At 41.9% G+C, this 24,589-nt stretch overlaps 1 protein-coding gene, 1 long non-coding RNA gene and 1 other non-coding gene across 9 annotated transcripts in view; 2 read left to right on the top strand and 1 right to left on the bottom strand.

Moving 5' to 3' along the window:
• The first annotated feature begins 65 nt into the window (after positions 1-65).
• LOC146709219 (uncharacterized) lies at positions 66-23,594 on the top strand. 3 transcript variants are annotated; one of them, XR_014920433.1, is made up of 4 exons: positions 66-174; positions 516-720; positions 18,188-18,278; positions 23,382-23,594. It is a non-coding gene; the product is annotated as an uncharacterized LOC146709219 (long non-coding RNA). The 3 variants fall into 3 exon arrangements; XR_014920432.1 differs by lacking the exon at positions 23,382-23,594 and adding an exon at positions 18,492-19,268; XR_014920434.1 differs by lacking the exons at positions 66-174; positions 23,382-23,594 and adding exons at positions 223-391; positions 18,492-19,268.
• On the top strand, positions 5,479-5,550 carry trnaq-uug (transfer RNA glutamine (anticodon UUG)). The gene has a single exon. It is a non-coding gene; the product is annotated as a tRNA-Gln (tRNA).
• LOC146709218 (tensin-2-like) overlaps positions 5,769-24,589 on the bottom strand; it is a 30,655-nt gene continuing 11,834 nt past the window's right edge. For 4 of the 5 annotated variants that reach the window (XM_085456224.1, XM_085456227.1, XM_085456228.1 and 1 more), the window contains 24 exons: positions 18,655-18,687; positions 18,504-18,553; positions 18,158-18,341; positions 17,988-18,038; positions 17,693-17,815; positions 17,529-17,593; positions 17,202-17,285; positions 16,970-17,082; positions 16,754-16,814; positions 16,423-16,498; positions 15,848-15,977; positions 13,827-13,892; positions 13,428-13,544; positions 11,362-12,750; positions 11,098-11,248; positions 10,135-11,000; positions 9,867-9,998; positions 8,514-8,606; positions 8,235-8,312; positions 8,045-8,122; positions 7,785-7,953; positions 7,554-7,622; positions 7,253-7,282; positions 5,769-7,064 (listed from right to left, as the gene is read on the bottom strand). In XM_085456224.1, coding sequence (XP_085312350.1) covers positions 6,920-7,064; positions 7,253-7,282; positions 7,554-7,622; positions 7,785-7,953; positions 8,045-8,122; positions 8,235-8,312; positions 8,514-8,606; positions 9,867-9,998; positions 10,135-11,000; positions 11,098-11,248; positions 11,362-12,750; positions 13,428-13,544; positions 13,827-13,892; positions 15,848-15,977; positions 16,423-16,498; positions 16,754-16,814; positions 16,970-17,082; positions 17,202-17,285; positions 17,529-17,593; positions 17,693-17,815; positions 17,988-18,038; positions 18,158-18,341; positions 18,504-18,553; positions 18,655-18,687 — 4,353 coding nt within the window. In that variant the 3' untranslated portion in view covers positions 5,769-6,919. The remainder of the gene's footprint in view (positions 7,065-7,252; positions 7,283-7,553; positions 7,623-7,784; positions 7,954-8,044; positions 8,123-8,234; positions 8,313-8,513; positions 8,607-9,866; positions 9,999-10,134; positions 11,001-11,097; positions 11,249-11,361; positions 12,751-13,427; positions 13,545-13,826; positions 13,893-15,847; positions 15,978-16,422; positions 16,499-16,753; positions 16,815-16,969; positions 17,083-17,201; positions 17,286-17,528; positions 17,594-17,692; positions 17,816-17,987; positions 18,039-18,157; positions 18,342-18,503; positions 18,554-18,654; positions 18,688-24,589) is intronic. The other variant, XM_085456226.1, reaches the window with a different exon arrangement.

Raw genomic sequence — 24,589 nt, 5'->3', positions numbered from 1 at the left:
TCCCCCCCCAGCCCCTACGGCAACCAATCACGCTTGGGCTTGATTTGTCTCCTCCGTTGTGGTTGGCCACGCGTCTCTCAAGCTCTAATCTGTTCGGTGGGCTCCGGTGCCAATAACTCGGAGTTCCGTCCCCCTCAAACAGGGGTGTGTCGTGACGTCAAAGGTAACGAAGAGGTAAACAACTTTGACCGCGTGAGGTTTAAAGCGACACCGTTTGTCTGTGATCTCTGATTCAACGGAGACCCGGTGTGGGGATTACCGTGCTTAACATTAGACACGGTATGTCGTCCCAATAGGTGGAAATTGCCTCTCCCGGGCCGTGTTTTTTTCACCTACACAGGAATGTCTTTGTTTGCAGCTACGTGCAATATGAACAATATTGATTAAAAACGTAAATATTGCCACAACAGCATCGCAAACAATAACACACATCTGAAACAATAACAAGAGTTCAATCTGGCTCTAAATCTTTTATTTTATGAATTTAACCCCGCGAATTTTTTGACACTTCGCAGATGTGTGCAATGAGGCGTGCGTATCGGAGGGGTGTGTCTACTCTGCAGTACACTGGTAGGCTGGAGACGCAACGTCGCTGCATGGCGATGTTGCCATACATTTACAATACACCAGCGGTGGCCGAGTGTGCTAAAAAAAAACCCAACCCAAAAAACCCCTAGACGATTACACACCTCCACTACACGCTTTCACAAGCAAAATACGGTCAGTATCTTGTGCTCTAGTGCATTTATTTATTTTGTATTCATTTGTTTATTTTGTCGTAATTTGAGTGACGTTTCTTCGGAAACCGGCTTTGTGCGTAAATAATCTCTGGGATGTAGTTAAAATGGTGGTGGTGTGTGTGGTATTAGGGCCAGCAGTGGGGGGCCTGAGTGAAGGTCAGAGGTGTGTCTGTAATGTAAACACCATAAAGGTCTTAGATGTGGAGGGGAGAGGGAAAAAGAGAGGCGGCCTATCCGGTCCCAAGTATCCTTTTCCAACTAATTGTAAAAACAAGCGGTAGATCTGTGCCAATTACAAAAAGAATGTCGATGTCAGTGCAGCTTTGAATATGATACTTTGTAAGCTCCTGTTCAAGTCGTAAAGTGTAATTTTTGCCGCTTTACAAGGCCTGTGTTTTACTGTAAAAAATAATACCGCTTTAGAATATATTGTGCATGAGCTTTATCATTTTATATATTACTTGTTTGTGCTACCTTGAAATGATAATACAGGCACACACACACACACACACACACACACACACACACACACACACACACACACACACACACACATATAGGCCTATCTTACAAAGTACATGGACATGTTGCATAGCCACCTCTGTTCATCAGATTGTATCACGTACTTTGCTGCCTCACAAGCCTTCCAATTATCTCTGCATTGATCTAACAGTGCTCGAGCCACAGTATATTGTGCACTGCTGTTCTGTTTTCTAAATCCCCTGCGAGTATAGCTTTGGCTCTAAAACAGCAAGATTTTTTTTGCAACAAACATTCCCTAAATATTCTGGTCCATTCCTTGTCTGAGGGTTTTTACATTTGGTACCCCCTGTTTGGCAAGGATTAGCCACAGACCACTAAATAATTTGACTTGAACCATAAAACCCAAAGGTATGTGCAGAGTTCATTGTCGACTACAGATGTTTTTATGCCAGGTTTTCTATCTGCACCGCAGAACTAGCATATCCAGAGCCCGCCAGCACCTTAGATATGTGTCATAAGCTTATTAGGTGTTGATTCATGTGCAGTAACTGGTAGTAAAGTGTGTGGGTGTTAGGTTAATGCTCATGGAGAGTTGATCCTTGTCCTGTGGCTTGGGCTATTTCCAAGTCTGGCACCAGCACTAGATCAAGCCATTCTGCTGCAAGGGGTTTATTTGGCTCCACAGCACCCATGTCAGACATGTATCCTGGCCCAGCCATTTTGTGTCCTCAAATGCTCCGGCCCTTCTCCGTGAGCTGGCTTGCTGTTTGGAAACCAGGAGAGTGGGAATAATAAATCAGAAACACTGACCCACTAAAACTATGGGAATAGTTTTCGTGGCACTAGTGCAGACACATAAATAACTTTCATAGTAACAGAGCTTAAACTGAAATATGCTCTAAGGACAGCTCGATTTCACTTTTGGCTATTATGCCAGGACACCAGCTGATCACACAGCCAAACTGCAATGGGGCTTTATGTGCACTTTGTATATTATAATGCATTATGATATTTTTATTATAGCCACAAGTAAAATAATTTGCTGAAGTGACAAACTTTACAAGCAACTGCAAATCTATTGTGCAAAATAGTGCTGATGCACTGAAAGTGGAAAATTAATAAATTACAGAGGACGTCTGAGGGACAGGCTCAGAGGTCTGACAGCAATTGCAGAGCCTCCAAGGAAAGCCCAGCAATGCCAAATGTGTCTGCCCAAACAAACACATTCTACATGTCTTTTGAGAAGAAGAAGAAATAGTATATCTAACAGTACTCAATTATCCAGAGTGATCAAGAGTGGCCTTGGGTCCACCAGATCATGTAAAGTACCTGAGAGCTTTTGGAGCTAGATTGTGAAATCATGTGTTGATCAGCTAGTAGATGTCCTGCTGTGCAATGCAGCATGCATCCATGTTATGCCTATGAAACTCAGGATATCCTGCTTGAGGCACTGCCACCCTGTTCCACTTACATCTGTCATCATCGCATGCCTCGGGCTGCTGGTCAGAGCCCTCATGGGCTCACTTCCCCCAGGCAGTGTAGACGGTCGGCACTTTAGACAAGCAGCAGCTCAGCTAAGGGTGCCAGCACTTTAACCCCACAATGCACTGTCTCTCAGAGAGAAAAGCAACAAACTGTAAGTGAGAAGATAGTTGATTACAACAAAGCATTCATAATATTCCCCTCATCCACAGGGGACCGTGTCTGAGCACCATTATGTGCAAGTGAATCCTATACTTGGTGACAGGCAGGCTACTGGTGGTGAAAATGGGCACTTCCTCCACTGTTGTTCTCAGCAGTGCATGCTAACACCTACGGCAGTTCTCAGTGATCACACATATCTGTGGCAGAGCCTCATGTTTATCGGTCTGAGAATGACACAACAGCCACCACAGTTCTCACTGACGAAGAAAAAAGTCTAAATATTTCTGCACCTAAGCAACAGTCCAGTTTTTGAGAAAAAGAAAACCACAAAACACATATCTGGATGCAGAAATCAAAAACATAAATCTGACAGTTTTGGATAAAAATATAGTCATGTTATGAAAAAAATACATTTTTATGTAGAGATGTAAATCCATCCACATATTTCTTGTGATATGGTTTCAAGTGATGAGAGTGGAAGTAAATGCGGCCATTGGCAGGAAAGAAGAGCCCCGGTGACAGGGGAAGATGAAAGGCATGATGCTGGGATTCAGGAAGCAGCAAGGACAAGGAGGAAACAACATGATCAATATGTGTGACGTGGAGTCAGCACTTTTCGATTCCTTTGGCTCAGTATTACTGGGTAATGTAAACATCAAATTCAACATGGCTCTGAACATCTTTAGAACCTTTGAATCTGCTTGAATGAGAGTAACTGCAGCAGCTGCATCACTGCATGGTGTCCGGGCTGCGCCATGCTGAACTGTAATACTATACAGCAGGTGATGTAAACAGCACTGTTTTTCAGCAGCAATAAATGGCCATCCCTCTAGGACATTTACCACAGGAGGTGCGTGAAGGAGAGCAATAAAGTCAGGCAGGACCAAAAGCAACCCAGTTCTCAACTTTGCTTTCTTCTTCTTCTTCTGTTTTTTTTTTTTTTATAATTTAAAATCGCTGCTAGAATTTAATTTGCAGAGCTAGCAGGTTCAGAACAGTATAACCATCAGTCTGGTAAATTAATAACTGAATATCGCCTTTGCCCATTCCACCTTCAGTACCTGTACTACTATATACTAATTTTAATGTACCTTTGTTTGTATGGTCTGTTGAAGTCAACAAAACAAATGCAGTTCTTATTATATGTGACTTAGACTTTAGTGATCTTTAGTCTGCATTCACTCTCTGACTTTATAAATTCCTTTTTCAGCTTCATTTTTTAAAATGTATTTTATAAATGTATTTTTTTAAATAATTACTCGGGGTTGGGCGTTAGGACATGGAAGCTGTTCCTGGACTTTATAAGCCACGCACACGCAAACACACATTGAAGACAGTTACGTGAGTTGTTACATGATCCGCTTCTTGACTAGGGTGCGGCGAGACCAAGCATGTTTTTATTCACAAAAAATCTTAAAGAGAAATCCTGGACTTGTACTGTTTTCCCTTCAGAACCTCGCCAGGAGCAGCAATGTGGAGATCCAGTTGCTTATTAAAGTTCCTCTAGTTCCCTCTTCTGGAAGAATCAGGAAGGACATGTCTACTCGTCACACGTGGGTCCTTGTGATATAACAAAGCAACAGTACTAAAGCCCACAGGGTTACATTGCTTCAGAGCAGCATAGAGCTATTCAGCCATAAATCCCTGCGTGCCTGCCAGAAAAATGCATTTTTATGCAGTAGTTGAGCTTATTCCAGCAATCGTGACAAAGAAGCCTTTTGTTGTTTCAAAGAAACGAACGGGGGAAAAATACACAAGCATAAGCAACTTATGGCTCTCAACCCTTTCAGGTGATTTAAAATTTGAATATTGGACAGAGAACCTGCTAAACAACTGGGCTTGAAAAATACATAGGTGTGCGGTTATTAAGTACCCTGGAACACCTGATGTAGTTACTGTGTCGTTATGTTCATTACACAAACCCTTACCTCAGTACACTATGTCCATGGCGCTTCTAGTGTCGATTTGAGTTAATGGCTTGCGACTTATTTTCTTGGATTAATAATTTCAAATGTATGTAATATTTCTCACCTATAATGCTATTGGTTAGAAATAAAGCCTCGCTTTTCACATTCATAAAGCTTCACGGTATATTAGTTTATAAATTTAACTGAATCCACACTTAGCGCTAATGAAATTGGGGAAACTTTATTTTGAAAACGACGCTTTTATTTTGTCAAGTCGTATCGGATAACGAGTAGCTAGCTAGATTCTAAAGTGATTATCCCGTACGATACAGGATTGTATTGATTTTATCAAACATGTCGGTTAGGCAGACGTGGTGGACAGTTTGCATCTTTACATTGATGCTTCGAATATAACGAATTAGCTTTTGTTTCTTATTCCGACACGGTCAAGCCTCTGAAGCTATGATTGTTAGCTTGGTTAGCTTTATATATACGTATACATGTGTGTATCCAGCAGTGTCCGAACACCAGATAGTTGCAGCGAAAAGCCCAACGTTAGGCAAGATATAACCGGAGAACTAATGTGTTTAATCCTAAACGACAGGTTAACAGCGTAATTATTACCAGTGCTGACATTGGGAGAGAGTATGATGAAACATATATACGTGTACTTGAAGCCGTATGTGCGCAGCGTTAACGTAACCGGTCCCATGGTGTAATGGTTAGCACTCTGGACTTTGAATCCAGCGATCCGAGTTCAAATCTCGGTGGGACCTCGTCCTTTTAATCGATGCGTTGTGATTCCTGTCGTGCCTAAATTATGCGTTCAAAGGCTGAGATGTACCAAATCAAACCGGCAGCCAGATGTTTGCAATTAGAACGTCACAACTAAGCTATCACCTGTTCTTTGTAAGTAACACAGAGAAGATGATCCTTTAAACTGAAATTGTCTCAAGATGTGCCTAACTTATAACTTTAATTATGAAGACACTACTTGGTTTCAGAACACTTGCTTTAATGTTCTTGTCAGATATGACATACATCATTCTTTTCACCACCTCAGACACCTAAAATATATTACTTCTTGTACATAAAAATCCAATATGACAAATAATAATTGTGCTGAAGTCACCTCGATACTGTTTCAGTGTACAGAAAAAACACAAATAGCAAAATGAAAAATGTATTTCAAAAAAGAAAAAACAACAGTTCAAAATATCACAATAGTCTTTGGTTTTAAGTGAAACAGTTCACTCATGAAGTGATTATTAACTAAAAACTTCTCTATGCGCTTTTATTATGACATTACCAACATAAGAAAAGTTGTTCATATTCATGTAATGCTTATGACCTCTTAACTTACTGCATGTTTGTTAAAATCTATTTTAAGATTATATTTTACATTACAAAATTTTTTGCTAGATAGTCTGCATTTTAAATTCTGGTTAACATAATGCTCTATTGTAGTTAGACCTTTATTAGTATTCATGCTGTGAGGACAAAACTGATAATGTTTCACATTTATATGTAATGAGTGAGTTAAACTGCAGCCACACCTTTGCCTTAGATCATCAGAATACACACTTTCATGAATCTACTTGCTTTACTCTTTCCAGTGTTTCATAAGTGCAACTATACCAGTTTACCCTTGAACACATGACTCTTACTTCCTGCCACATTCTGAGCCCTTTTTCTTCAGCTTTTGATACTGATGTATGGAAAATGTTAGGAAAATAACATGGATGCTTGCTCATGCAGTTTCAAAAGTTTGTTCATCATGTGAACAGTTTGAAAAATGATAACATAAATGATTTTAACAACAATAATAAAAATAAAAGATACAAACACAAAACCAATTAAATCTCTTTTTCAGTCTTATTCAGCAAATATCACCAAGTTTCGGTCAATCACTGGCTATTCCTCTAAATAATACTTTGACCTACAGAGCAGTGATTTGTCAGAATTAGATTCTCTTATAAAAACAGTCATACAGCCAAGCACAGTGATGCAAATTGTATAAACACAAACAAAAATGGTATATACACACACTTCATGAGAAAATATGTCAAAAACCATTTTAATGTCTTCCCCAGATCCCTAACAGTTCAGAGAGGTTTTTTTCCCCCAAAAAATTCTCAGTTTTTCTCATCTCCGTAGCTGTGGTCCCAGCATGACTTTGTTGATAAAGTTGACGATTGCTACAGCTGGTTGCTCGGGGTCCATCTCTGCAAACAGGTGACACACATTCTCTGTAGCAGTGCCTGTCCGTCTCGCCACAAAGCCAAACATCCTGCACCAGAGGGCAGACACAAGAGGTCAAAAGAAAAAGCAAACCCCATTTAACACTGAGGGAAAGTCAATTTTCTTTTGAAAAGCGAGTAGCAAATCCAATGGTGATCAATTGCCATGCAAAGAAGCACATAGTGCCAGCTGGTATTGTCACTGATAAGGGAAAAACACTGCCACACAAGCACTTACTTGCTTGACGTGCTATCAGAATTAGTCCACCTGAAGCACGGGTACACAAATAGAGACAAAGTGACAAGGACACAGAGACTGTTTTACTAGGGAAAAGAGTAGCAATATACATCCATTTCTCACATAAAAAAGCGAATATGCAACTCACAAAGAGAACTTATATTAGAAAAATATAAGTCATTACAGCAGCGACAAACACACGTCTGTTCCCACCTTTACTAAAGATAATCAACAGTGACATAGAAACAAGGGTAGTTTTTTATTAACATGGATAAAACTGGTTTTAGTTTTAACGACCCACCTCTGATCATGAGGATCAAGACTGCTAAAGGTGATACTGTTGATTGGGTAGTGTCTCCTAAAAAATAGCCTGTGTAAACATACATAACATTAAGTCTGGCATGAAAGAAAGACTTAATACTTCCTATGATTGTTTAATACAATAACAAATACCACAAAATTTACAAATAATACTCATTAAGTGAAACTGACGCTCTTCCTAATATGTAACATTGTAGTGATTCATAAGTACCTTCTCTTGCTGTCGGTTAGTGTGATACCCTGAGAGGACACTTTGAAGTGGACCATGGTTGCCACTGGGCGTGGATTCAGAGACAAAGTGAACTTCGTTGCCTTAGAAACTGCTTCGGGCCCAGTTAACGACTCTGTTTCCACAGAGTTCAGGTAGAGGACGTTGCACGCTGGTTCATTAGGGAAATGACAAAGATTATTATTATTATTAATATTATTCTTACAGGTCAACATTGTGAAAATATGGAGCTTGAGAAGTACCTGCTCCTTGTTTGAGGAGCTCAGCTGCAGTGCTGGTATTTGTTGCACTCTGCATTTCCTGAAGCTCCCCAACCAGATCTGAAACATGATGAATTTCATTTAAGGCTGTAAAATGCCTCCTATTCATAGAAGAGCATTTAACTGTTCTCGCATAATAGATTTAGTTGAAATCTAATTAAACAATTAATACCTTTTTCTGGGATGTGAAGAGGACATGGCAAAGAGATGGGAGTAATTGAATGCTGGTACACCAAGGCGGATAAACTTCCTGAGACAAAAAAAAAAAAAAAAAAAAAAAAGGTAAGAAGATTGCAAATGTGACAGATTAGAAGGGATTAAAACACAGAAAATTGAGGCTTGGAATATAGTAAATATTCAAAAACTGTATGTAGATTAAAATGCTAAGTTTCTCACACAACACTGAAATTGTGAAATAAATGGCAGCATTTGCATCTACAGTGTAACTAACCAAAGTAGGACTCATTCTGACAGCCCTTGATCTTCACTCCTCGCGGCCCAGACTCGATCAGGAAGTGTCTCACCAGCTGTTCCAGAGGATCCCCTGGGAGACAGGAGATTGAAAAGGAAGGAAGGATGAAAAAGGGCTTGTTTTGCTGCCAAAAATCTTCTATAAACATAAACGAAAATACAGCATAATGTAGCTGATATCTTTTATTCTGACCATATTATATTTATTATGTTCACCATGAACCATTTTAATACATTAACACACTGTATCACCATCACAAAATAATTTATTTGCGTTTTTCAAAATGCAGCCATCAGTGTGTCTTTAGATGCTTTGGTAAATGTCCATTTTATTTCTTTATTTCTTTCTGTGTTCCAGTTTGCATGCTTTATGGGCCCTTTATACCAGCCATTTTCAACCTCACAAACAACACTGCATAGCAAAAGTGCCATACATTCTTTGGCGCAAGTGGTCATTTCGGCTGATTATGCACCTCTCAACTTTTGTAACTTCACCCAGGATCTGATTTATTTATTTATTACCAACAGTTTAACTATATATCAGTGCAGAAAATCATAGATTCACTCATAATACAAAAGGAGACATTGCAACACTGGTTTTGACTTCCTCTGATTTGGAGGTTTTGTCTCAGTGGCGACACGTATTGTTCAGGAGAATACTACAGTGACAAGTTGTGCCCTAGAGAACAGTAATTGAGCCCTTGGCAACCATTGGCCTCTAGGGAAAAACGTGTATTCACTAACAAGTTGCCAAGTTGGTGGCTGGAGGAATTGAGGCACAGAGGTGTACAGTGCTGTACTGAAAACATCCGGACATCTGTAGTTTGCATGGAAGACGCTGAAATGTATGGAAACACTTGCCAACTGCTTGCTGCGAGCCATATGCAAATCAGACACATAAACTGTCAGCCTTCAGAGTAAACATTGTGCTTTCTGAAATGTATGGGTTGCAGTGGTAAGGCACAATTTTACTTTGAATGCAGAGGTTCTCTGTTTCCAGTTTGTGTTGCACTCATTCAAGTTTTACTGTCTCTTGTCGAGTAGTCAGTGAGAGATTGCAGACAATTTGATACCTTCCATGCAAACTACTGTGTGCAGCAAACATTATTGTTTGCAGTTATTGCCTTGGTTACTAGCAGATTGCTGCTAACAAAGAGGTTTTAGCTGCAGCAACGAATTTCACCCAGCAGCAGCCAGCAACCTCCAGGAACTGCTTGTCAAATTGTTGGGCAATACACCGGTTCACAAGTGAGAGGTTGCCTGGGGGTCGCCGATCAGTCTCTAAGCCTGTGTGACTGAGGCATTATAAACAAGCTAAACTTATGATAGATACCTTTGCTCCAAGAGAAGTTGGCATTAGGAGGAGGGGTAGCCACCTTGAGGGCCAGGCCATAGGCACCCTGGAAGGAATTGCTATCTCTGATGAGGAAACTTCCTGGCTCCTTGTCCTTCAACACAGCTATGGCTATGGTAGAAACATTAGAGCTATGATGTAATGGCCCAAAACAGACACACTGACCATAATACGAGTTAAATACGAACCATCCTGATGTATTAAGTGTTCCTGATACTACCAATTCATGTTTCATTAAAGCTCTCACCTTGGTCTCTGGTGATGCCTGGTTTGTACCAGTACTTGGAGCTGTCCTGGACAAACTTAGCATTGACCCTGATGTCTGGCTCCTCCCGGCAGCTGTGCTGTGCAGACCCCCTCCTCTGCTCTCCAACAGCAGGGGAGAAAGTAACATGATGTGTGGGGGAAGGAGCTGAGGAAGCCCGAATTAGAGAGTTGTGTCCATTTAGGGATCCTGCTGTTGTGGAAAAGCGTTTCTTCTCTGGGAGCGGTGGCTGGATGGTGGGGATAGTGACTGCAGTGTACCCAGTGTATGGAACATGGGGGACATTTAGTAATGAGTAGTAATAGGATGCTGAGGGAAAGTTTGGTGTATGGTATCCATCGGGAACAGGTGAAGGCGGTTTGGTGTCAGCTGAGCTGTTTCTGTCTGGAGTCAAGCTTTGTCCTGCTGTGTCTGTAGCAGATGAGGAGCGCAGAGGAGAAGACTGTAGCTCCGGGGAACCAATAGGAGAATTTGGGAAAGTGGTGGAAGGGCTAGAACTTAAACTAGTTGCTGGATTTATGGATACACCTCTGCTGCTGTCTGATGGGCTATCATTAGGGAGGGCAGAACCATTGAGTTGCACTTGAACTGGGGTGATAATGACAGTTGCATAGCTTGAAGCATGTGATGTGTTAGATCCATGTGCATGTCCCGTTACCTTGACTGCTCCAAGCTTACCATCAGGACTGCTACTTTCAGAAGACTCACCTGATGTTTGCACGGGGTTGACAGGTATGATTGAACCTTGAGGAGTTTGTGTTTCTGTTGGTTTCACATTTTTGTTACTTGCGCTGGACTCTTGAGGTGTTGATGTGTCTTGGCTTTGAGAAGGACTGTCGACATTTACACTAATGAAAAGACCACATATGATAATTTTCTTCATATCTTTATATGTAGCTGTATTTTCCAGAATTGTGAGATGTCAGAAAGCAAAGTTTCACTCACCTGTCTTCTGTGTGTGTGGGGCTGCTGCTACCAATCAGTGTGTAGTCATGGTCAGAGTCTGGTCCAGGGGTGCTTGATTGTCCATTAGAATCAGACTTAGTTTCTGAATGTTGGGATATCTCATCTTCTGTGTCTGTCTTGGCCTTTTCGACTTTGATAAGAGAGATTAAAATATATGAGATGAAAGTATAACATAAGAGAGTGATGATGATAAAAGAAGGGGAAAAAAGCATGTTAACCCATCCACTTAGTCCTTTCCTCTACCTTTGCGATGCTCATTGTGCATTTGGTCTCTGGATCCCAGTGGGGTTTCGGGCAGCTTTCCTTTTGCAGGTGATGGGCTATTAGCAGGTAGAGGGGAGGCTGATCCAGAGTGATATCCTGAGGCATAACCTCGACTCTCATGGCTTTCAGCTGGAGATGACTCATAAGGTGAGCAGGGACAGGAGTGGCGTGGCTGTAAGGGCGTGTGGTATCCACTGCTGGCTCCATCCCGTATATCTATTAGTGACTGGGGGATTGGGTAGTTCTGGTGAGGTGCAACAACAAATCTAGGGTGCTCTAGATTTGGACCTCGGTCCAGAGAGGGTTGGTAGAGATGAAATACAGGCGTATTGGATTTGCACTGCCAAAATTCTGCCTCTCTTGCTATGTCCCATGGATTTTCAGTTTCCCATTGTGGAGGTACACCTGTTCCTTGAGACCAGTGTATTGTTTCTGATTGGTCTGGGTAAGCTGAGTGTATTGTTTTAAGTGAGGCTGAGTGATGTTCACGTCTGCAGGAGCAGTCTTGCCAGGGACAACCAGAGGACTGTGCAGGAGAGCCAAAGAACATCTCTCTGTAAGGGCTTGATGGCTGCGGCTGGTTGGATAGATGAGACGCTGGGATGTGGCTGGAATAATGAAGAAGGTGACACTCTTCCCCAGTGCAGAGTCTATTTGAGGCTGGCAGGGTGTGGCTGTGTGGGTGTGCATGATCGCGAGTGGAATAAGGGTAACATGGCCTATGGACAAAAGGTAGAGGTAGAGGTGGAGTTGAACGTTCCCATGGCAACTCTGGTAGAGGATGGACACTGTGGCGATGACATAGCTCCATATGAGCTGAATGAGGATGAGGGGACACTGATTTGGATGGTAAAACTGGCAGAGTTTGACTTTTTGGATGATTTTTAATGCTTTTGCAACGTCCAAGACAGTGACTGTTGGGAAGACAGGGCTCTCTGTCCCTCTCCAACCCCATGTCACCACACTTTATACTTGCTTGTCCGCAACACAAGTGCTCTCGTCTCAGCCCTCCAGGACCCAATGGGTCTGTATCATCTAATATAGCTGTTTCTCTGTCCCTTTCTTTTCCTCTTGTCTTCTCTTTTGTTTCGTCTTCCCTATTGCTTCTCCTCAATGGATAGTCAATATTATCTCTTTCATTAATGGATAGAGCGGTGTCAGCCAGGTGATCAGAGGGGACTGAGGAGTAGCTGGAATTTGAGGTGTAGGTGAGAGTCTTGGATTGGGTGGAAGTTTGAGTCTTCACTGTTGGGCTGGTAGTGAGGCAGCCATTGGTTGATGCTGGTGAGGCAGTTGCTCCTGGTCCACGTCGCTTCCTCACTTGGGCGTATAAGCTTCCATCCAGCGGTCCCCTTGTATGAAAGATATCTAATAAAAACAAGATGGAAATCTGATTCCTCCTTCTTTATCTAAAGCCCATAGTCAAAATATGAAGAAAGCTCACCTTCTTTCTATTCTAATGTTTCTTTCAGGACTCAAGAAAAAGAATCCAGTCATTAGCAGGTCTAAAAAATAGGTAACTACAACCTCAGATGAACTACAGAATATGACATACTACACTGGGTCATTATTTATCCGACTAATATTGAGCTAAAATGAAGAAACAGTGTGTCAAAAAATAAGTATATTACTGTTTCTAGAGAAATTAAGGGGAAAATTAGTCCAAACCTCAATCCAGTTGAAATGCTGTGGTGAGAACTTAAGAGAGTTGTGCATAAATGAATGTCTGCAAACGTCAATGAACTGAAGAAATGCTGTAAAAAAGAGTGAGTCAAAATTCCCCCACAACTATGTGACAGACTGATAAAGTCATACCAAAGATGATTACTGCATATTATCACTGCTAATTGTGGTTCTACAAGCTACTGAATCATGGAGTGTACTTAGTGTTTCATTGGACTGCGTCTGCAGTTGATCTGAGGTTGTATTTATCTCATTTTAAGCCCTGGTAAGGACTAGATGATTTTTTATTAAATAAAACAGAAGACTTAACAGAATTTGACCATGGCTGTAGATCTTAGATGTATATGTAAAGCATTTCTTACTTTCCATGCTGTCTTCATGATGCAGATTGAAATTCTCATAGGAGTCCCATCTGACAACAGGATCCGAGGTGTTATATTCCACTTTGATGGAGGTGTCATTCTGGTGGTATTCTTGACCTCAAACACAAAGTTTTTATTTGAAACATATTTACACATAGCTCATTACTAATATATTAGATTTTATTAGTATTTATGAGTGGTGTCCTGTATGTGTATTGTTTTTACTTTATATAGCTATTGTATTAAGCCTGCTGGTATAGCAGAAGCTAAAATCAAGGAGTTTCATGCCGTAGAATAGAACCATGAAGTGTTGAACTTAATTTAAAATGAGAAAGAAGAGACTGGGTGCGAGGAATGCATGAAATGATTCAAAGATATGCAGGTAACAGTGATATTTACCTTTTATTTTTTCTGGTCCATTAGCGAAGATAAACTCCACTGTAGCATCAGGGGGGAACCTGTCATCTACAGAAAGGCAAACATAAAGGAGTGACTAAAATATCCAGACTGTAACTACAGAGAGACACCAAAACAAAGTAAATAAATAAAGATACTTGCTTTTACTCTCAGCATAATGGAAATAAATAGGCCAAAAAAGGAAACAGAGCACGGCACATCATAGAAGTCTATCTAAAATTAGCTTGTTTTTTAGTTTCATACATAAGTGTGGATTTAATATTAGTTGTATATTTTATGCTTGAGTCAGCATGTAGCACTTAGAGGTACTGTCCTTAGACTGCTGCTTAGTGAACCACGTTAAACCATTTCTGTTTCATCTAAGCTGACGCTGTCCTTTGCTATTTGTCTCTGAAGACAAACAAAACAATGGTCTGAGGAATAAGTGGGTCTTGAATAATACAGTCATGTAAACAATTTCAAGTTTGCAGCAGAATTATGCAGCAGAAAGTTTCCTTTTTGTAATATTTTATGCTGTGAGGCAGAGTCTAAACAACCATGCTGCAGTTATTTAGAGTACTAACAGTACTAACTCCCCTTGAAGATGGGGTGGAGCCAAGGGATCGCAAAGGGCGGCAACAATGACACAGACTAAAGTTTTACAACCACACACAGCAAGTAAACATCAAGTAAGCCTGCTGGGGGTGCTATGCACATAATTACAGGAATAGAGTTACAGACAGTAAATGCTCCTTTTCAGAACCATTGTAGCTAATGTCTTTATATGTGCACATTTCAAAGAGCACAAGTCATTTCAACAGTAATTATGTTATGAGCTTTACTAACAGTTACAGAAGGAAAAGTTTGGCTAATGCTCCAGTTTTAAAAGAAAATTCAATTAAGAGTGACATAAAAAGCTTGTGATTGCTCAAAAAAGTCGAGAAACACTTTGAAAATAAATCAGATCTCAACAGGGAAAAAAATCATGCTGGATATCTGTCCTGATATGACTGGGTAATGTGAAAGAAAGGATGCCACATCGTTGGATGGGAAGAAAATTATCACCATGTCAAAGACACCTCAAAAATCAAAGTGAAAAAAATTATGATGCAGCAGGCTAGTCCAATTTGTAGAAATTTCGTTGCAGCAAGTCAAAATTGTAGTCAGTAGTTTGTATGAAGCTGGGCATTGTCGTGCACCTGGAGGAACCCAGGACCCAGCGCACCAGCTTAGGGTCTGATAGTGGGTCTAAGGATAACATCCCGATACATAATGGCAGTCAGGTTGCTGTTGCCTAACCTGGAGAGGTGTGTTAGTCCCTTGATGGATATGCCTCCCCAGACCATCACTGACCCACCATCAAACTGGCCATTTTGAACAATGTTACAGCCAGCATAAAGTTCTCCATGGCTTATCTGGGCTTTTTCACATCTGTCTCATGGGCTCAGAGTAAACCTGCTCCCATCATCTCAAATGCCAGTGAAGCTCCAAGGTGCCAGGCAGTGAGCACAGGGCCACTAGAGGACGTCAGGGCCTCAGGCCACCCTCATGAAGTCTGTTTCTGATTGTTTGGTCAGAGAGATTCACACCAGTGCTCATCCTGTTTCTCTTTGCAGAAAGGAGCAGATACTGGTCCTGCTGATGTGCTAACCACCTTCTACAGCCCTGTCCAGTTCTCTTAGAGTAACTGCCAGTCTCCAGAAATGTAACTGGCCAAATCAATACTCCAGAAGTTTAACTGACTTAATGCTATACTTTGATTAAAAACACTGTTCTTTTCATTTTTGAGCAGTGTAGACATAAGGAATGATGACATACCTCTACATTGCTGTTATGTCTGCAAAACAAATGCTTAAAGTGAGTTACAGAAAAAGTGACGTTGTCTGAAACAAATGACTGTAGTTACCAGCATCAGTTTCTATGCCCAATTGTCTGACTCTGTCATTGCTTCAAGCTGGCATTTTTTTCTTGCCATTCCATGCTCCTCCAAACAACTGACAAACTTTGGACTTGTAATTTTATACCTATGCAGGCTTGGTCGAGTTCACTCTTGCCAAACCACAGCTGGGCTCCATGAACAGTACAGGTGTGGAACTGGACTCTAAAGACCACCTCTCTTTCTGTTGCTCGTCTCCGCCAGTGGTAGCACTTTACCTATGGACAAAGATGCATATAGAAAAGCAGTGTACAACGATAGTCTCAAGATATTGATAGCAGCCCCTTACACTGAGATAAATAAAATGCCTTCTTTTATTCCTGGGCTGCTAAGGACTTATTTTTATCCTCTTGATGGGAGAAAATGATCATGCAGTCTCGGGAAGATTTAACTCTTAAGTGGTTTAAAAATAATCAAGCACTGTTCAAAAGTAAGGTTACAAAAGTGCATCAGAGTCAGGAGGGCAAAAAGTGTTTTGTGTAGCCGTTTTGTTAAGCGTGGATAAAATCCTGACTACAGGATTTAGCTTAAAAAAAAACAACACGCAGTAGTGTTGTAGTTATTGCAGTGATGTACTGTATGTATTTGTGGATACGGAGAGGATAGAAATCAAAGAAAGGTTGTAAATTACTGACATACAGTTAATCATGTGCTATTTCTCACCATAATGTCCCCCTTCAATAGTAGTGCTGGCTCCATAGTCACGCACAGCTTTCTTGCCCTGGAGCTTTGTGGATCACTAGACACACACACACACAGGTACACGCACACAGAGTAGAAAAAATGGACAGTCCATCTTAAAATACATAAAACAAGTCAAAACATGCCACAGTTGGGTAAACACTGGCAAACAGCATAAACTTTAACATAAGCAGAGTCCCAGCTCCACCTAAACACAGACAGAGTCAACATGTGTGAAAGAGACTGAGGGAAGGAAAGATGTCTGCCCGCAGGAGGTGAGCTGAAAACACACACACACTGACCAGTTACTTACTAGACTCCTGAGGTATACACCAGTTGAAGAGACTGGTAGATTTTCAGGAAAGGATAAAAACCTGCAAATACAGAAATAAGTTTAGGGATAATAAAAAGGGTAAGAATTTGCAGACAGAGGCTTTGTTGCCCCCCCCCAACATTGTAAAACACTGACTGTTCCCACTTTCACACTGAAAATTACCATTTAAAAAAAAGTGCAGCCTATAAAACTGACCTCCTCCTGCCTGGAAGTTTGGTAGTGAAGGAATGAGGATTTGGTGCAGGAACAAGGGATTGCTGTTCATTTTGATGGTACCTGACAACAAACCACCAAAGTAGTAGATGTATCTGTCAAAGATAGGTCAAGAAATGGTGTGATGACACAGTGACTGAGGTGATAACTGCAACACAACAAGAAAAGATTAATGGTGGGCGGAGGAAATGGATGATATGCAGGGGATTGACACCTCTTCTGAGAGGACTGCAGGGAAGAGGAGACTTTATCTTCACAGAACTTCCTCATGGCCAATGTGGTGAGGGCCTGGTCGGCTCTGTGAACACGGGCAGAAGTGTATTAGTTCATTCATTATTTCTTGAGCTTGATGTTGATGAGGTGTATGCTAAGAGGAAGTCATGAAATCTGTTGGTGGCTTTATCTACAGATTTAAACAAATCCACAAAGATTGTTTTAGTGGCTTTTTTGGACATAAGGGCTCATTTGTGCAAACAGTAGATCCTTACATATGCTGGCATATTGAGGCTAAGAGCAGACTAATAATCAAAATGCAGATTACCCCGCTGATATCTTGCTGTAGTGCATATAGGCTGCCACAATGACCCCTGTTTTTCCTTTGTTCCCCTGTCAAAACAAAAATCAAAGGGATTATCAAATCAGTTTTACTGGTGTTATAACTTTTTAAGCGCAAAGGAATCAGATGAGTATTCAGACTACACTGACTTTGCAGTGGAGGACCACTACATTGTTTGGATCAGAAGTTAGCCACGTCTCCATGGCCTTACAAACAGCACAGATCCTGTCCAGGGGTGGAGCATGAAGATCGGGCCAGGCGTAGTCCTGCACCTGCATCGCAGAGGAAGATATTTCAAATACTAGTGGTTTTATGCTTTGTAAAGTATTTTCATTAACCCTAAATATACATATAAATGTACCTACAGTATATCACATACATTGCTCATGCACTTCGGTGATGTCTTAGTAGCCTGAGTTATGTGTCAGATGTGAGTGCCTGTACCTTTGGGTAGAGTCTGGTGATGTCATGTCTCTTCTCTGATAAATTTAGAAGCTGGGGGAAGGCAGAAGAAATTTACAAATCCAAAACTCCATTGCTTGAATCTAATATTAAACATTGTTATGCCTGTTTTGAATTTTATGTTTCTTATTGTTTCAGTCTTTCACACTGACCAGAAACTTATCTTGGTGCTTGGATTTCAGCATGGAGGCCACTTCCTGTAGGTTTCTGCGGTACTGCTGCTCCTCCAGGTCTGGCAGGAAGAAGACTGAGATGATCCTCTCTGTGATGTAGGTGAGGTCAAAGTCGTAGTGGCGCTCCATCACGTGCTCCATCACCTGTTCCACGCTTTTACTTCTGGACATTGTGAAAATCCATTCTTTTAGTTCAGGCAGAGCAATAATTAATGTCCTCACTGTAGATTTTGCTGTTGTCTGTGTCTGTCTGTTATAAATGCACAAAAATGCCTTTTTTCTTTGGTTTGAATGTGTTTGTGTTTTTGATCAGGCTTTGCGGTACCTTGGTATGGAGCCTCTCTTTTTCTGCGAAGTTGATTTAGTGGAAGTGTGCTGCGAGACAAGCAGAAAAAGATCTCAGTGCTGCACTCACATCATCATAAAAATTTCTCTGTGACAAAAAACATGTGATCCCCCCCCCCTCCAGAGCCTACCACTTCTGGTGTTGAGGTGCAGCTGGGAGTCACCTGAAAGGAAAGAAAGCACGTGGTTGTTTCTTTGCAGCTTTAACAGACCCACACATATACATTGGGAGGAAGCAGCTCATGCAAAGTCATGTGTTTGGTTTAATGCTTTTGGTGCAGCTCCAGCAGTACAGATGAGGAGATGGAACGCTGTGGAATGAGGAGAGCTGATGAAGAGGATAGTAAAATTCACTCTCGCTCTCCTCCGTCTCAGAGCAGCTGGTTTCAGGAAGAAGCTGTCGGTCAACAGATGCAGCTGTTCCTTATGATGGACTAGTGATGGATGACACACGTAGAATGATCTATACACTCAGTGGTGCGCACAAGCGTAGATGTTTAGAAACAAACTTCAACAGCTGCTCATGTGTACATGTGTGTAAACAATTGTAAAAAAACAAAAACAACAAAAAGCCTGAGGCCAAAGAGTGTTCTTTCAATTCTCAGTCATTGCTAAATGGTGTTTATTGTGCTGACCAGGCAGCTGAATAAGCAGCTCAGGCTATTAAGAAGTGCTCAATAAAAATGATTGATTTCACTTTTTCATTCTTTTGGCCTCTTTAGAAAGAAACACTGATAGATAGACTTGAGGGGGACTCAACATGTGGCATCCAGTTCTTGTAGTGATGAGCCAAAGGTAAGTTGCCAAAACTACAAACACACGTATACAGATGGAGAGAGACAGAGGGAAGCCGAGGTCATTTGAACAGAAGACAGCCACTGCTATGACAGTAAACTTTAACAGGTTCCTGTAGCTTCCTCTGTTCTGGATTATTTGATACTTTTCGGACTCATCTGGAGGTTCTCGTAAAATGTAAAGATGTTTAATGCGGCTGAAATGATAGAAAGTAAGAGGGTAAAGAAAAATGGAAAGAAACGCATGGATAAAAACGAAAAACATTCAGCAATCCAGTGCAACTAAGGGCCCCAGTAGTGCGCTTTGACAGGTGACACCATGTCAGGTTTCAACCTTTGAACTTTCCCACGAGATTGAGCCGCCCTCTGTGGCTGTGTTGGCAAGTGCTGACAGGCCTCAAGCAACAGGTTAACTAGTCAAATGCCAATCACAGTGAACCACAGTGAAAGGAAAACAGGAAAATCTGTGACCATGCAGGATTACATTCACTAGCTCTGTGGTGACATAACAATACATTAAGACTGTGGCTGCTTTGAACACTGTCTTTAGTAACCATCTGCTGTCCAAGCATCTGGTCATTATCAAAATCAGTCTGCAGACCCCATGACCAGTTGACTGGTTAGCATCTGGGAAACTTTTATTTCCATGGCCTGCGTTGTAGCCAGCAGACAAATTTCTTTTTCCAACAAGGAATCAGTGTGTTTATGAATGCAGATTATTTTTATGCAGATTATTTTTGGATAGGCAAAGGTTTCAGGGTTGCATTTAAGCTATGCAATCCATCTCTCCGTGCAAATTTTATTCCTGCATGCAACCAGAGCCTGCTCTTCATGATAGATCAAACTAAGTACACAAAAACAGAAATTTTCTTGTAAGAAAAACCTCATCCTTTACTAAAAGGTTCTATGTCTTTATGCACAGCATCTGTCAAAGTAAGCCACTAGTACAAGCTGTGTTTCTTATTGAGTACTTAGTAATAGATGGCTTAGTTAGCATTAGCCTGTCTCTTCAGGCTCACTAATGTGTTTGTTGTTTTCATGTTCAGTGACTGTATCCTTTTAGCTGTGTGTGTTAGCTCAGCTTGGTTTTAAATAGACACAATAAATGTTATGTAAAATGCAGCACTGTGATGTGGCGATCACCAAATTAAGAGCTGAAGCAGCTGCATCACGATTGCTATTCAGCTTCTCAGAAAGAGACTATATTACACACTGGCGCGCCAAAACATTATGACCACCACTCATATGTTGTTGGCTCTTTGCATGCTACAAATAACAAAGGACATATTAAGCCACTGAAGTTCTCTGAAGGTGTCTATGGTATCAAAAACTAGAGATCAGCAGCAGATCGTCTGAGCGTTGTATCTTGTTGGCGAGGAGAGGTGCCAGTCTGACTTATTCCTACTGCTACACTATTGTCAGTGAGTTTTCTGAGAAGTAGAACACAATTTATTTTAAGTCACTTTAAAAGAGCTTTGAAACCAGGAAAATTGGATTAGTTTAGTGTTTTTGGCAAGAGGACAGTCGAACTGAGATTTCTACCCAAAATAAAACTTTCAAATTTCACAGTGCACATTTTCTAATACACAAAAAGCAGATTACAAGCAACGTTGCAGTGGTGACAAGTATTACACGCAGAAGGTTTAGGCCTGTGTGACTGGAAAAAAGGGGGACGTAAATGAGCATGCAACCTAGGGAGGAATGAGTAAAAAGGGGAGTGAATGGGAAAGGGCACAATTGCTGCTTCATAAATTAGCTCCTGCTGAAATTATAAGAAGGTCGTGTTATGTAACATCGTGTACCTCCTATATAAAGACAGACAACCAGCATAACAACACTTATTTATTCAGCATAAACGTGGGACGCTTTAGAGTCACTGAGTCCATAAAGTAGTTATAAAACTTATAATAGGAAATGAAAGAATGCAGAGATTCAGCCACAGGGGATAACTCTTTTCTTAACAGGTTTAATAAAGGTTGTTACTGGATAAAGTAGTCAGTTCCTGGAAGGAACAGTGGGAGACAGACATAACACATGCATGTGTACCCATGTATAAACATGAACATGCACACACGCACACAAAGAAGACCAGGGTTTGAACCCAGAGGCATAGAACATAGAAATACAGCAGGAGAAAGACATCAGAGTCAACAGGAAGCAATTTGCAACAGGATGTCAGCGCTGCTCGGCCTAGGTTCACACGTAACGCACACACAAATTACACGCAGAGCATACACGTGTCTTTGGTAGCTCTGCCAGCCTCAGGGTCTTCATTAATGCATGTGGACTGTAAGCTGGAGCCACTGGGAAAGGAGCCATCTGGTTCAGTTTGTCTCGTTGATCAGTCAGCAATTACTGAGGTGCCAGTGACAGCACGCGACCCCCCTACACCACCCCCCGCTTCAGGGGACTCGACGACTGTTACTGAACTCATTAGCCGATCGATTTATCAGGTGAAACGTCTTTTTTTTTTGTCAATGAGAAACATCCATCCATTTAGTTTCTTTGGTTTATCTTGGTAAAAAAAAATGGTAGTGCTGAGCAAAGCAAGCAATTGATAACAAAAAGCTGGCCTTTTTGAGATGTTTGCTTCCTTGCTGGCAGCTAGATGCCAATATCGATGCCACTCTCGTGTGCATATAAAATAGGACGCTACAGCTGATAGCTGTCTCACAAGAAAGAGTAAAAATGAGGAATCACCAAAATCGGCGAAAATCTAGCTCCTGCTGTCTGCTTCCAGTCTGAATCCATCTCAAACAGACAGACGTGTGATAACTCTTGGCAAGAAAGCAAATATTTCCCCCCCCAAAATTATCTTTGAAAAGCTCTTTAATGTTTTCTTTCACAGTGTAGCTTAACAATAAATAAATAAATAAATCCCTGACTTTTAATCACTGTTTAGATCCACACTCTTTCCAGATGAATGTGCCTGATCCCATCTGCCGGTGGATCACTGACTTCCTGACGGACAGGAAGCAGCATGTGAGGCTGGGAAAGAATGTCTCGGACTCCCGGACCATCAGCACCGGCTCCCCTCAGGGCTGTGTTCTTTCTCCTCTGCTCTTCTCCCTGTACACCAACTGCTGCACCTCCACCCACCAGTCTGTCAAGCTGGTTTGCAGATGACACCACCGTTACTGGACTCATCTCGGACGGGGATGAGTCTGCCTACAGGAGGGAGGTTGACTGTCTGGTGTCCTGGTGCAGCCACAACAACCTGGTGCTGAATGCCCAGAAGACAGTGGAGATTATTGTGGACTTCAGGAAGCACACAGCTCCACTCCCCCCCATCATCCTGACTGACACCCCCATCACCTCTGTGGACTCATTCCGCTTCCTGGGTACCACCATCACCCAGGACCTGAAGTGGGAGCCCACCATCACCTCCGTCATTAAGAAAGCCCAGCAGAGGATGTACTTCCTGAGGCAGCTGAAGAAATTCAACCTGCCAACACGGACGATGATGCAATTCTACACTGCAATCATCGAGTCCATCCTCACCTCCTCCATCACCGTGTGGTACGCTGGAGCCACTATCAGGGACAAACAGAGACTGCAGCGTGTTGTGCGCTCTGCTGAGAAGGTGATTGGCTGCAGACTCCCATCTCTGCAGGACCTGTACACCTCCAGGACACTGGGGCGTGCAGCTCGGATCACAGCTGACCCTTCTCACCCTGGACACAGTCTGTTTGACCTGCTCCCCTCAGGCAGGAGGCTCCGGTCCATTCGCACCAGAACCTCTCGCCATAAGAACAGTTTCTTCCCCTCTGCTGTTGGACACATGAACAATAACTGTATGACTGTTCCCACCACTAACACATGACCCTACGCTGTGTTCACTGCATCATTTCATGTTTGCACTGATCCCCACCTGCACTCATGTATATATCTATCTACTTAGCACCAAAAATTCTTATTTTTATGTTTATTTAAGCGTTATCTGACAGTATGTTTTGCACTAAGTACCGCAGCAATTTCCTAATGTTGTAAACCTGCTCAACATTTGGCAATAAAACCCTTTCTGATTCTGATTAAACTTTCCCTCCTTTTAATCCCATCCACAGCACAGCAACTGCAGCTGGAATATGAATCTGATCTGACCACTGCCACATCCTGAATTATTCCTGGGAGAGGAAATCCAACACAGAGAGATCTGTCACAGCAGGGAAGGCAGAAGATAAATGTGAGTGTCTGAGACACAGGCGTCAGCGTGCCATGTAGAGGGAACGAGCTTCAATCTGACAGTCAACTCAGAGCTGACATCACGCCTCAGAGAGGGAGAAGTGAGTAAGCCTTCAAACCAGAAAGTGGAAAAATCTAAATTACCAGGTTTATTCCATGTTCTGTACTCTCACAAAAAAGTCACTCATGCCCAAAGTTGCTGAAAGCTAAAATAAAATCTGTGGGCTTTTATTTTTAGCGGCTGGAGAGATTCATGAGGCTTTACCTGAAAGCGCAACACGCCCTCTTTCTCGTCTTGTTAGCAGTCTGCCTTTCATCCTCCTGTCATCTTTGATCCCTCGTTTCTCTATTTCCTACCTCCTGGAGTCTGTCGCCCCCTTCTAATCCCCCCTCTCTGCCTCACTACTTAAAAAGCCGTGGGGCAGGATGACCACAATCATCCCTGCCATGAAATGCAGGCATGCACTCCTCCTGAATAAACAACGTCAGATGACAAAGAGCACCTCGATAAGCATCACGCGCATCAAAAGCACAGCACCAACTAACTAACAAAACTGACCCATGGGATAAAGCAATAAGGGCTCAAAGTGAAAAACCAAATGTCGAGGGAACACAAAGTAGACATAGGAAAAAAGGAAGACAGGAAGAGGAAAGAGGAGAGGCAAACAGGGACAGTAAAAGAGACTGACCGCTGGCCAGGAGAGAGATGTCAACAGCTGAACATGCCTCCTGACCACTGACACAGAGCAGAGAGATTTCTCAGAGCTATTTTAATAGAGCTCCTTATTTTAGACTAAATGTCCCCCAGAACACTTACAGGCTCATTTTGTCTATTTGTCTGTCAATCATCCCACAAAGTCTCTTTTTCAAGAGATCTGGCAGTCGATTTTGAGGAATGTGTCACGTGGCTGCCTCATAACTAACATACATTTGGAGCTGGTCCCATTGTCACCGCATGCCTTTTGACATTCAGCAACTGGAAAAATAGCAGCAACTGAATCAAAACTTTCTATCTGCATCCCCTGCGCAATACAGTGACATCATCTAAGCAGACACCATTTTTTTTAAAACATTGTTATGACCCTGTTAA

Source organism: Copadichromis virginalis, linkage group LG5, assembly GCF_057382275.1.
Source record: "Copadichromis virginalis isolate Kocher_CV1m ecotype Utaka linkage group LG5, C_Virginalis_male_GT1.1, whole genome shotgun sequence".
Lineage (NCBI taxonomy): Eukaryota > Metazoa > Chordata > Actinopteri > Cichliformes > Cichlidae > Copadichromis > Copadichromis virginalis.
This window is presented reverse-complemented; position numbering and strand designations above follow the sequence as displayed.